We start from the raw sequence: 13,026 nt of genomic DNA, 5'->3' as shown, positions 1-13,026 counted from the left end.
TTATGTTTAGTACTTTATCATTACTCTTTGTTTCTAGTTCTGGTCATGTTTTTTCTTTATAGTGGGTAGGTGGTGTTTGGTTTGAATGCAATTCGAGAAAATGAAAAAATATCTAGATTATGAGAAAAAGTTGTGAAAATTTATTTATTAAAAAATCATTTTTTCTTTAAATATCTGAAAACAAGTGACTTGTAGAGAGATGTGGCTTTATTTTTCACTGTGTGAGTTGTTTACATAGAAAAATCTCTCTTTTCTCAGTGGCTTTGGTAGAACAATGAATGAGTTGGACCATTGATAATTACTCCAGCCATGATTGTAGGTAGGAAAAAAAAAAGTTTGATTTTGATTTCGTATTTTATTTGATTTCTTATTCTTAAACCAACCACTGTTTCACTGAATGACCAATTTATCATAACTGTGCTATATGTCACAGATAGCACTTTAAATCGTAATGGAAGACCAAGAGAGAAACTCTAACTGAAAGAAACAAAACCTGAAAATGTGAACCTCAACTCCATTTCAAACTAAATAATGGAGAAGAAGAAGAAGAAGTGATATTTGATTAGCTAAAGTGTCATTAGTGCTGCATTTTTCATTCTTTCTTTGATGAAGGGATTGAAGAAATTATAATTACAAATGGTTGACACTTTCTCATTTATATCAAAATATGAGAAAAAGAAAACGTACGAAAAGGTAAGAAAACAAATTAAATCCATTTAAAAAATAAACATATAAGAAGGTAAATGATATATATATATATAAAAAACTCAAGAAATGAAACCAAGAATAATATATTTTATGGAACGAACGTTACAGTAATAGTTAGGAAGGATAAGTTTTCCATCAAATTCACTATCAAGTATTTGTTTGACTTTTAAAATTAAGCATGAATTATAATCAAAAGTAGTCTTTTTGATCTTTTTTTTCAAAAGAACTTTTAGAATTTAAACCATTACTTCATGACAATTCCTTTCTTTTATTGAAAAAAGATTTTTTTGAATACTAAATACAAATAATTTTTCATTTTTCTATTTTTTTATTTTTAATATTTTAAAATCATTTAAAAAATAACACATAATATTATAAAAGAAAATTATTAAAATTTAGTAGTTAAAATATCATTATCCATCTTTATTTGTTATGCGTTATACTTTCTCAATCTCTTCGTAAAATCTTCAATCATAATGATAATAAATCTTAAAAATGGTAAACGAACGAAACTATGTCGTGTTTTTTATTAAATTCATTCTCGGGAGGTTGAGAAACAACTTTTTAAAAGAAAAGAAAATCTTGATAAGTAGTTTATAGATAATACTTTTTGGAATGTGTGAAAATTCTGAAAATCTAAAAGTGTCTTTCGAAAGTGTAAATTATATAAATATTTTGGAGGAAAAAAAATGAAGGTATATTAGTAAAAGTAGGAGGTATAAGTATCAATCATCTTTAAATGGGTGTAGATGAGAAAATTTTTGGTATTTTAAAAAATAAAGTTCTGAAGAAGAAGAAAAAAAATGATAAAAGAAGCTCATCTAAAAAAAAAAAAAACTAGCTTATCAATGAGGCCGATTAAATTTCTGACCCATACCCAAAGGCCACTATTTTCAGCCCAAACACTATTCCTTCGCAAACACAAAAAAAGGAAAGAGAAAAAGTGTCTGAAGATCGAAACATTCCCCAAATTTGACACCACACAAAAACCCTAACCCAATTTCACCCTTCCCCAATTAAATTCTTCTATCATTCCTTAATTCTCTCACTTAAAATCGCGATTTTTCTTCGTGCAATCTGTGCGATCCCAATAATCACACACTCCCATGGACGACATGGAAGACGACGCAAGGTACCCTCCCAAGTCATTCTCCCTCAACCGTCAGAACCCCTCCCACCGACACAAACACCCCGCACGCGCCGCTCCTCACCACCGCCCAATGCCCACGCGCTACGACCAGCCCATGGTCGACGACGACGATGACGACGATGAAAACGAACCCGAAGATTTCAACGACGACAACGACGAAGGCGAAAACGGGTACGACGAAAACGACGTCGTGGGGTATCCCCGGATCCCGAAGAAGCGCAAGGTGGTAGTCGCGCCAGGCTCCTACGAATTCGCGCCACGTTTCAAAGTGGCGTACGGTTCGCGTGGTTCGGGCTCTTCCGGTGAAGAGTGGAGCGAGCACGAGACTTTCGTGCTGCTGGAGGTGTGGGGGGACAAGTTCCTCCAGCTCGGTAGGAACAGCTTAAGGTCCGAGGAATGGCACGAGGTTGCCGAAAAGGTGTCGGAGGAATTGAAGACAGAGAGAAGCGTGACGCAGTGTAGGAGCGTGCTGGACAAGCTGAAGAGAAAGTACAAGAAGGAGAAAACGAAAATGGATGAAATGGGAATGGGCTCTTGCAAATGGCCCTACTTCAAGAAGATGGACATGTTGATGGCATCCTCTGCAAGGCAAGAGTATGGCCTTGCGTGTGGGGTGGATTCTGGGGAGTATGTGTTTATGAACACTAGGGTTTACTTGAACAGGTCCAATGGATTTGATGAGATGAGGGATAGTCCAGGGGAGTCTGAGAGTGATGATGATGAGGAAGAAGAGGAGTTTGGTGGTGGCGGTGCTGCTGCTGCGGAGGATGAGGAGGATGAAACATCGTTCCGTGTGTTGGCGGATTCGATTCAGAAGTTTGGGAAGATTTATGAGAAGATTGAGAACAGCAAGAGGCAGCAGATGATGGAGTTGGAGAAGATGAGGCTGGATTTTAACAGGGAGTTGGAGCTGCAGAAGAAGCAGATTCTCGAGAGGGCGCAGGCTGAGATTGCCAAAATTCAGGAAGGTGATGAGGAGGATACCGACACTTCCACGGAGAATCTCAGTGAATGATGTAGGTAGGTGGGTGGGTTGGTTGGTTGGTTAACGATTAAGGGTGTGTTTGGAATGTTTGAAGAACTTATTTATAGTTTATCAGGAATTATGATATAATATTTATGCGAGTGTTTGAGTAAGCTAATGAAGATAGCACATGATTTTCTCTGCAAATGTTTTAACATTTCAGGTCATTTCACTAAGCTCTCGGGATAGGCTACAGCTTATATGAAAATAGTTTAACCTTGTCAATACTTCAATTATAGAAACAACCTACACATAAACAGTAGCATGATAAGTACATAATTAAGCTGCTTACCTGGACTTACCCCTGAGTATATTTTTCTTGTATAGCTTATTCTTTTAGTACACAATATTTAAGATTGTAATGTGATGGATATGTATGTTTGGGGACATAAGGTGTGCTGCTATAGTATAATTGTTGTGGTATAAATGTAGTGGTATAAATGTAGCAATAGGCTTTTTAGTTGGGTTTGGTGGTTATTAATTATTTATACTCTTAATAGTATAAACATAAAATAGCTATCTATTACATACATTTGTGCAGATATTTGATTTCCTTTATGTTCTTGAATGTGATGACCAAATTTGTTTGCTATGAAATGAAAATATTAAACAACATTTTGAATTTTTCCTATAAGTTCAAGAATGTACTTCTGGATTAAGATGTTATACTTATTGGAACATAACTATTGTCAAATTAAGTTCCTAAGATGTTCAACAAATGCTTATGTCTAACAAAAACACCGGTTGTGAATAATACATGGAGTTTAGTTCCAGATAGGAATATTCCATGATTAAAGGTTTATATTGGTTTCCCTTTATATTAATTGATTTGGATTTTTGGAGGCAACCCTGAACATGATTTTGTCGTCCTGTCAATTTTGTCAATGATTTCCTTTTCAATACAGCAAACGGTATCTGGTGATTGGTAATCAATGGAATTAGCATTTTTTTTTCAGTGTATTGACACTGTTATCTGAGTGAACTTGGGAAAGAAAGCTCACTCTTTTAACTTTTTGAATAGTTCATGTACCAGTGCACGTCGTATAGGAATCATTAGCTTGATTTGGTCAGACTGTTCCTTCCTATTACCCGAGTCCTCATATGATAACATAAACTTAGTAATGAATTGCTTGCTATGAAGTAGTCAGGGATTTCATATAAGCCAGATTAGAGTCTGTTTCACCATGCCATAAAATGAAGAAAAACTTGTGTTCATGTTTGTTAGAGAGAGAAACAGGGACTAAAATGCTGACATTAGTCCCTAGAAATCTCAAATGTTGTCCACACTTATCCTTTGCAACGTATAGTGTGTCCCTTGCATAAGGACAATTCAGACCATATTTTGAAAATTTTGGAGAATAATGTGACATTTTCGGGCTAAAGGATGACATAGTCAGGAGGTATTCTCAATTTAACATTACATTTGTTTTGACGAATAGCAGAAGGAGGTGTGATTGGTGCTGTTGTTTAATCAGAATATATGTTGGAATGCTGTGATTGCTCAATATCCATACTTTAGGATGCCAGCAAACTTCATTATAAAGTTGGACAGTGTAAGTTAGTTACATTGAAATCTAGTTTTGGGGTAGTTTGCTTTGCATTGATTCATTATCCATAAGAGGTGTGCGTGTGCTTTCATACTCTGTCAGTTTGGATTTGTAACTCTGTTTACACGTTTGATTGTTTATTTTGAATAATGCAGGGTATCTGATTATTCCAAAATATTTGAAAATGATATTGCAATGTTTATTATTTTTTCTGTTTTAGTAGATAATCCTGGGAAGGGTGGTGATATCTGATAGATTGCACCAGTTTTGGAGGGAACATCGTCTACAGGCTGATAAAGAGATGCACCCAGTAAGGTTTTTGACCTTTGTGTTCCCTGATAATGGAGAAGTTGATTAGAAAGGGTAATATTTTTGTATGGGTAATTAACAATAATTTTGGTGCACCATTAAATAATTTGTAGCACATTTCTGTAACTTATCTGTCCTTGAATGGAAATTAAATGTTAATAGTAAACTTAACACCTCCACGGAATTAAGAATCTTGATGCCACTCTTTGTAATGTTTTGTTATGGCACTTGAGCTGAAGAACAACTCTTGCATAATGTGTCTATTTTACACAACCGATCAAAAAACATAAATCAGCTTTAAAATAATGTTAGCAAGAGTTTGTTGTCCTTTGTTATTTCAATGTAAGAGTTTTTGTTCGCTGTCTCTTTTGTTATTTCAATGTATACAAGAGCCTCTCACTGGTAATATAACCTGCAAAGGCTCTGCTAATTCTCATTTTCTTTATAACATTTTTGTATAACAATTCAAGAATTGGTTTGAATATCCTGTGATGTAGAAACGTTGGTTTTTTTTTTTTTTGCCTTTATATTTTTAAGAATAGTGGATTTGGCCCTTGGTCAAGCGTTTATACCATCAATGCTAGATTTTTTTTACCACATTTTAGAAATACGAATATTACAACCATTATTTTTATAGTATAGAATCAAACTAACTTTTGACCCAAGCTTGGAAGAGTTTTTCTAAACCGTATTTTACCCGAATAAGAATTAGATTCTTTTCTCGCATCATTATTGAACTGAAATATGAAAGAGGGAGAAGCCATTATCACCATTGAACAATGGAATATCTTGTGTACTATATTCATGGACCGGATGGTCCAATTTTTTTTTTCCGCATATTTGTTAAAATAGGAATTGCAGAGTTAGACTTTTCTGAAAATTGAAACAGCAAACAGTTTGTTGAAAAATAGTAAAATTAGTGAAAAATTCGATAAAATTTGTTAGCAATGAAAAAGTTCTTTTATATTTTTATTTAATTGTTATATATGGAAGGTTATTGATTTTTTGATAACTCCCATTAAAGTCATAGTTAAGGTGACTTTTATATGGTGAGTAAAAATTTTTATATGATAATGCATCAAAATTAACGTCTTTCACCATGAATAATTTTAGTATATAAATATCTTATATGTTATATTATTTTCTATGTTGGTTCATCCTTAGAAACCTTTATTATTTTATAATGTTAAAATACAGTTTATTATTTCTCAATTTCAGTTAATCACAATTGAATTAGTAGTTAAATATTTTTTCTATTCTTGTAAAATAAACAAATCTAGACCTATTCATTTTATGGAAATTAAATTTATATTAAACTTCAACTATTTAATTGTCCGTTTGACGATCAGTTTGATTTTAAACATATAATTTGAGTTCAAATTTTCATTCATTGCAGTAAATTAGAATTTATTGGACCAAGATTTGTTAAAATAAGATTTTAAACTATCAATGACGAATTAAATCGATGTTAATTTTGAAGGAATAAACTGATATCCGTTTTTATATTTAAAAATAAATTCACCTCAAAATTCTTTAAATAGATGAAAACATTGCAGAAATTTAAAAGGGTGGTGAGTCAACAAACATTGAAATTGCTTTGACATTGCCATGAAGAATCAAGAAACAAAAGTTTCTTTCTTTTTTTTTTTTCTTGCTGTACTCTACTAAATATTAAAAATATAATCATGTTGGTATATTAATTTTTTTTAATATATTTTAAAATATTAAAGTCATTTCCAATAGTGTATTTTAAAAACACAAAGAGTATTCTACAAACACACCAAATAAAAAGTATGGTATAACATGAGATCGAAACCAAATCTTGAAAAAAAAAGTAATGCATTCACGGTTTACATTTTCCAAGATATAAAGTGGTGTGATGTTGCAATGAAATTAGAACATCTTCAAGGATATATGATAAAGAACTATTATGCACTAAGGTTAAGGGTATATGATACTACTGTTTTACATCCGCTGAACACAAGTTGAAGAACAGAGAAAGTGTGCTACAAAAACCAGTGAATGGTGTTAAAAATGACACAGAAAACAGGGTAAAAAGAAAAAAAAATTAGTCTACAATGGAAACAATTCATCCTTGAGAGGAGGACATATCCATTGTATCTGAATATACGTAATCTCCCACATATCATCATCTTCTCTTGGCTCCAAAATTCCCTCTTCCTTCATCTGAGTTATGATCTTTCTCAACAAATTTGGGATTATATCACTCAAAGTTGATTGACCATACTGTCCCAAATCAGCTTTCATGCATGTGTCCATTCTTCTCAATATGCCTAACCAGAATGTTCTAAATGCTGGAGACTCTGTTATTTGTTTCAATGATTGCAAGTACATATCAGATAAATGCTCCATTGCAAGCTTAAGGGTACCTTCCATGCTCCTTGTTTCTCTTTCTGCATTTTCCCTCCTTGAATACTCCAACATCTTCTCGTGAAGCTCATCAACCATGGCAAAAATCACAAGGTTGAAGTAGTTGATGCAGTTTGATGAGATGAAAAGAAGATCCTCAGCTAGATTGAAACTCTTTTGCAAAGAATAAACTGCATGGTTTCTTATCTCTTCCTGTCTTGACAAACTTGTCCTTCTGAATGCTTCTCCGAGTTTCACAAACAGGTTCATGTTGTAGTTTCCGGAAGAAGGACCTCTCAAATTCTCGTCAATGGAGGAACCGCTGTTGTAGCTTCCCGGATTGCTTCCCGGATCCGAGTATTGGCCTCTGTGCCATTGAATCAAAAGGGTTACTGAATCAGCCAACAAATCCAGAATCTTTTTCTTTTTGTCTATTGGACTGTTCTTGGCTAAGAAACAACCGAAGGCACAATCTATGCAATATGCGTAGTTTGCTCTTGAAATGTAGGTGCAATCAGAGAACAATGCTATGAGAGCCTCAATTCCAACATCATATGTATCAGGATGTCTCCATGCAACTGATAACAGATTCAGCACTGATTTCCATCCGATTTGTGTCTGCACATTTGCAGGGTATTCAATGAGTACTCTGCTAATTGTTTGTGCTATTACATCGTGACATGTGTCGAGGATTTCTTTGTCAAGCTTCCACATTAAGGTTATGGACTTGAATATAAGTTCCTCAACTAGTTTGTCCTCTCTTAGCGCAGAAAAGAGCTTGAGACAGATCTTGAGAAGTACTAGCATAGCTTTTTCTGCAAAGGGGATTGGAGAGAACATGGGAAATTGAGCAACTGATAGAAGATAATCATGGAAGCTTGGCCAGAAAACTTGGAATCTGTGTACATTGGATACTGATATTGCACCGATCAAATCCCAGCAGAACTCAACTGTTTCCTCTTCCTCCACTGGGGTGCTAAATTTTTGGCCTTTTCCAGCTGCTGCAAAGATCAAAGATCTTCCAAGGCTTTGTAAGCATTCTTTGGGGATGTTTGAACAGTTGCTGAAGATGCTACCGATTTTGCACAGTTTGATCATTTTGGTGTTCTGTTCAAATTCACTACCAAGGGTCAAACCATCGTCCATGCCATCTGATGAAAGATTGGAAAAACGAGTGATCATGCTAGCAATTCTCTGGTACCCAACTTTATGACCATCTGTTGGAGACATGGCTCCTGATTCAGGTGTTGTTGGTGCATCCACATCAAAATCGATCACAGGTTGGGGTAATAGTTTAAGCCTTTTGAGTTTTAACAAGCAATCTACTATGTTCTTCCAACCCCCTTGAATTGAGTCTCTGAAGTAGTTTGCTACGGTGAAAACAGCAACTGTTGCCATTCTTGGCTTTATATCATGACTAAACGAGAACATGGTTTCTTCAATAGAAGCATAAGGGTTTAGTAGTGTTGTGAATTTGCAGAAGGAGGTTATGAGTTCGTCAAGGGTATCCTCTAGTCCATACTGACAAATCCTTGCAACTGAGAATAACCCTTCAATGCACTCATGGAGTAACTCCTCTTCCTCAGCATGCTCGAAGAACGACGAAAGAGCAGCCACTGAAGGACCAGCAATGCAGGCAAACATGTCTCTGCATACTCTGCGGTCATAGCCACATGGTGTGAAAGGTTGCATCACTTTGGATCGGTTTATGAGCTGAATCCACCTACTTGGACTCATGTCTAGTGAAACTGTGGTTTGAGAAAGGGAAAATGCACAAGTGGAAATGGATTGAAAAAGCTCAGAAAGGTACTCCCTAGGCAGATCCTGGCCTGCATTGATTGCTCTATTGTTCTTGATGAATTCCTCTTCTGTCATCTTCTTCTTCACTTGGGGGTTGTGCTGATCAGTGTTGAGCATGATGAGAGAGTAGCACAAGATGAGAACAGTGTCCTTGCTTGCAAACATGTCTGAGGATTGATGATCATAGAATCTCTCAGCAAATGCCTCAAGTATGCGTTGAATCTTTTGTGACTCTCCTGGCAGCAGAAAACTTTCTAGATAAAATCTAAGAGCAGTGTCAAGACTCATTCCTTGGAAATAGAAAGTGTCAGTGAATTCTTTGAGAACTTTGAGGTAGAATGGATCAGGGTCTCCGAGAAATTCCCCTATTGTTTTCTTGTCTATGCCTGGAGTGTAACGAAAGAAGTTACCATGAGCCTTTGGATCAGGAGGATCAGAGATTAACTTGGCATGTTTCAAGTATTCAAGACCCTTTTTGTTATCTCTGTTGAAATGGTTTGCAGCAATTAAGAGTTTCTTTTTCTGAAGTCTTCTGAGCCTTACATGTTCAACCCAAGCTTCCAAGTCATCTTCTTTATCCATCTCCTCCCAAAAGGGTCTATACTCAGGCAATTGAATTGAGTATGCACCTAAAGAACCTGATGAACCATCTTTGTCAATGTTATCTGCAATGTTGTGGATCATGATCAATAGTCCTTCAAAGGCTTGAATGTGCAAACTTGTGACATGGCCATTCAGTGCAAATGAGTGCTTGCAGAGTAACCTCCCAATCTCCTCAAACACATTCCGACAACATGGATCACAATCAAAGTTTGCATACGCTTCAACGATGAATGTTGGCTGTCTGCAGAAGTTTATTATTCCTTCAATTGCTACTTCTTGAAGCGCAATTGTGCTCCCAAAACTTGCAACTCTGAACAGCACGTATGAAAAGAATGCTTCCAGTTGGAACCGGATAGACCTACAAAAACAAAAAACAAAGGTAAATGACAAAATGTTGAATCATAGACTGTCATATATGATGAAATTATTGACTCTTGTAGTAGTTACTTTATAGTTCATACTCAAAATCCTTTTTAATTGGATGACAGTGTTAAAATCTTTACACTGTTTGTTTACGTTAAATAAATTATGAATTCTTTATCTTCTTTAACAAGTGCAGAGGTTAAGAGTAGAAATTATTATATGCTTCAGAATCACTGTAACATGTAACATGTAACCGAACTTTATTAACTCTTTCTTCATAAACGAAAACAGAACATTATAAACATGTGATGTACACAAACCATGTAATATGACTCTCTGTAATACTTTTATCAGTAAATGATTTTAGCAATATCAGTAGTTTAAATGCTTTTCGACAAAATCTTGGTATATATGTTTTCTTGACCAGTGCAACTAATGCACTAGATGGACAAATTGATGATAAACAAATGGATTTTCTAAGCTATAAAGCAATTTTGGTTTTTGTCTCTATATCAAACTTTGATCTTGTTAGGTTCCTATACTTAAGAAATGCATGGATGAAGTTCTCTTCCTCCAAATTGTTAATTGTTTTCTAACATGACAAATGACAAATCACGTTGGCTCCGGACCAGAAGGTATCCTCCTGTTAACGTCTTAAAAGGTCAATGTGATTCACCATTTGCCATGCTAAAACACAATTTACACATCTAACTGCATCCATGCATTTCTTAAATGTAGAAATTTAACGAGATCAAAGTTTGAAATAGGAACAAAAACCAAAACATAGTTAATCCTAAATAAAATGAATCTCTCTTAAGGCTTGTTAGTTCCTTCCTTGAAGTATCTCTGACCTGCGGAGAAAGTGAAAGGCATTTAACACAGTGCTGCAAATCATGGAGAGCACAAAGGAGCTAGACCATATCCCATAGTAGATCAAATGGTGAAACAAGTCATCTTGGATCATCCTCAAGAGCTTTGGGTGCTTTCCTATCTCCTCCCCACTAAGTTCTACAGCCGAGTTTATCAAAACCAAAGCAAAAATCTGAACATCTTCATCAGCAGTGTGAGTAGTAGACCCATCTGCCTCAACTATGGAGACAACATTCAACAAAGAGCACAAGAAGTGAAATATGTCAATGGCACAACGAATACCGTAGCCAGATTCCAAACCACCACCCTCATCACCATCCTCCATGTCAGATTCTGAGTCCCCTTCTCTATCCTTAGCTTCAATCTCTGGTAACCTTTTAAACACAGCCTGGATAAGCTCATGCATGGTGTACCTCGCATTCCTCTGCAGTAAATCTCCTCTACTTGCGGATTGTTGAACAACCTGGAAGCAAGATTTTAAATCTTCTTACGTTAGAAAGTAAAACCAGAATGTTGTTTATGAAAAAAAAACAAAAACATACAGGAAGAAAATTAATTGTAAATGGTTTATTTGTCTGTCTTTGATTCTGCATCAACAGCATCGACAACTGAGGTTTATGTGATGAACTTTGGCGTTTTTGTGACCACAAACGACTAGGATTACAGATATTTGTGTTGTCTTTGTCTAAAATTTCTTACACTATTGAAGATCGTGACAAAACAATCACATACACTACTTTAATCTAAAACCTGATAATCAAATTTTAAAATTTCAGTCATTACTGAGTTCCTTGATATTGAGGAAAATCATGAACAAATGTAACCAGTGCAGCAATAATTGCATTATAGCTGAGAAGACTCTAAAAACCTTGACATTACATTCAGAAATGATGCTCTCATACCGTCTTTCAAAACTTTAATCGATAAGAAGATTATAAATCTAAGCAACCTCATAAAATCAATTTATAAGATGATGAAATGCTCTTGTCTCTAATAAATACTAAAAACTTACATGAATGAAACAATACATCTGTAATAAATGAGAAAAACCAACAGAAGAGAGTATCTTTATGTTGATCGACCTGAAAGCAAGTGTTGATGAGGGTGCAAACAGATTGATCGGAGAGCAAATCGGAAGCTCTATGGTTCATTATCCCGGTTAAAACCTGCAATATCTTCATCATCACCGCATCCTCGGAAACCGGGTCGGTCTTCTCAAGCCTGCAGCTGGTGATCCCAGACACAACAGACTCAATACCCTCTTTTGCACCCGGTGTCTTCTCATCGAACACTTCGAACTTGAGAATCTTGAGAACCGCGGAGAGAGCAACGCCGGTGGCCGCCGCCGGAACGTCGTCGCTTATAATAACATCAAGGAAGGGCGTAAGATAGATGGTAGGGTCGATGGTGCGCCACTCTTGCTGAGGGTTGAAAATGAGAGAACGAAGGGATCTTAAGGAACTGATGAGGGAAGAGTCGTAGGCTTCTTCCGAGTTAGATAGGTTGTAGAGATGAATACAATCTGGACGACGAACCACTGCTATAACTGCGCTAACTTCGGTGTTCAGCATGCACGACAACCCTAATTGTCTTCTTTTCGATTTCGTTGCACCCTTCTTGTTTTCAACGACGTGCATGAAATCTTCTACGTTATCCATAGCATGCATGAAAAAGGGTTGTTTAAAGAATTAACCTTGCATGTTAAGGACGTACTCTAGTTTTACTCTGTTTCTACGTAGTCGTAATGAAACTTAACCATTTTTTTGTTTTGTTTTGTTTTGGCTTGTGCGTAGGTTGTAGTGAGAGTGAAAGAGACCGAGTACGAAGGAAAGGAGAGGGAGTTAGGGAGAGAGTTTCGTGTTTGTGTGAGGACACAGGGAATCATGGGAAAAAATATTGCCGAATTGTTTGGAAAAGAAGGGGTAGAATTAATTTGCTTTTTGTTGTATTGTCTTGGTGCGATTTTTCTATGGTTACAAATTAATATTTGATGAGGAGATGCAGCATTTTGTTTTGGAGTAATGTTTGTTGAGAAATGTTGCAATTATCGTCTACTCGTACACTTAATTTAACAGTTTAACTCTTTTAATAATATAATAATATTTAAAAGTTTAATTTAAAAAAAAAAAGAGAAAAAATATGATTAAATACTAATGTAATTAACTGCAGCGATAGAAGGTAGGACGTGTTGTTTTCTTTCAAACTCTTCAAAATTCTGTATATTATCATGAAAATTTATGAAAATTAAATTAATTAAATTTTCGTTTCTTTTATTATGTAAA

At 35.5% G+C, this 13,026-nt stretch overlaps 2 protein-coding genes across 9 annotated transcripts; one reads left to right on the top strand and one right to left on the bottom strand.

The window, feature by feature from the left end:
* The first annotated feature begins 1,644 nt into the window (after nt 1-1,644).
* On the top strand, nt 1,645-4,904 carry LOC114181912 (Alcohol dehydrogenase transcription factor Myb/SANT-like family protein). 8 transcript variants are annotated; one of them, XR_003603965.2, is made up of 3 exons: nt 1,785-2,874; nt 4,325-4,435; nt 4,650-4,904. XR_003603965.2 is itself a non-coding variant. In XM_028068583.2 (2 exons), the coding sequence occupies exon 1, from the start codon at nt 1,815-1,817 to the stop codon at nt 2,871-2,873; it is 1,059 nt and encodes a 352-aa protein (XP_027924384.2). In that variant the 5' UTR covers nt 1,645-1,814; the 3' UTR covers nt 2,874-2,878; nt 4,653-4,904. The 8 variants fall into 8 exon arrangements, 4 of the variants coding, with proteins under 4 accessions (XP_027924384.2, XP_027924386.2, XP_027924385.2 ...); XR_003603966.2 differs by having other exon boundaries at nt 4,322-4,435; XR_003603963.2 differs by having other exon boundaries at nt 1,785-2,878.
* Nucleotides 4,905-6,582: 1,678 nt separating this feature from the next.
* GNL2 (GNOM-like 2) lies at nt 6,583-12,695 on the bottom strand. Its single transcript, XM_028068740.2, has 3 exons — nt 11,827-12,695; nt 10,726-11,207; nt 6,583-9,869 (listed from the first exon to the last, which is right to left on the bottom strand). The coding sequence occupies exons 1-3, from the start codon at nt 12,409-12,411 to the stop codon at nt 6,812-6,814; spliced, it is 4,125 nt and encodes a 1,374-aa protein (XP_027924541.2). The 5' UTR covers nt 12,412-12,695; the 3' UTR covers nt 6,583-6,811.
* Between the last annotated feature and the right edge of the window lie 331 nt (nt 12,696-13,026).

The sequence above is a fragment of the Vigna unguiculata genome, chromosome 4 (assembly GCF_037176805.1).
Source record: "Vigna unguiculata cultivar grain cowpea cultivar isolate G323 ecotype 2 chromosome 4, ASM3717680v1, whole genome shotgun sequence".
Lineage (NCBI taxonomy): Eukaryota > Viridiplantae > Streptophyta > Magnoliopsida > Fabales > Fabaceae > Vigna > Vigna unguiculata.
This window is presented reverse-complemented; position numbering and strand designations above follow the sequence as displayed.

Bases quoted from the DNA above. Each gene is read 5' to 3' on its own strand.
- GNL2 (XM_028068740.2), bottom strand. From the start codon at position 12,411: ATGCATGCTATGGATAACGTAGAAGATTTCATGCACGTCGTTGAAAAC. The intron at 11,208-11,826 runs GTCGATCAACAT...TCTTGCTTCCAG, and splicing joins TCATCAACACTTGCTTTCAG to GTTGTTCAACAATCCGCAAG. The intron at 9,870-10,725 runs GTCAGAGATACT...TTGTTTTTGTAG, and splicing joins GCCTTTCACTTTCTCCGCAG to GTCTATCCGGTTCCAACTGG.
- LOC114181912 (XM_028068583.2), top strand. From the start codon at position 1,815: ATGGACGACATGGAAGACGACGCAAGGTACCCTCCCAAGTCATTCTCC.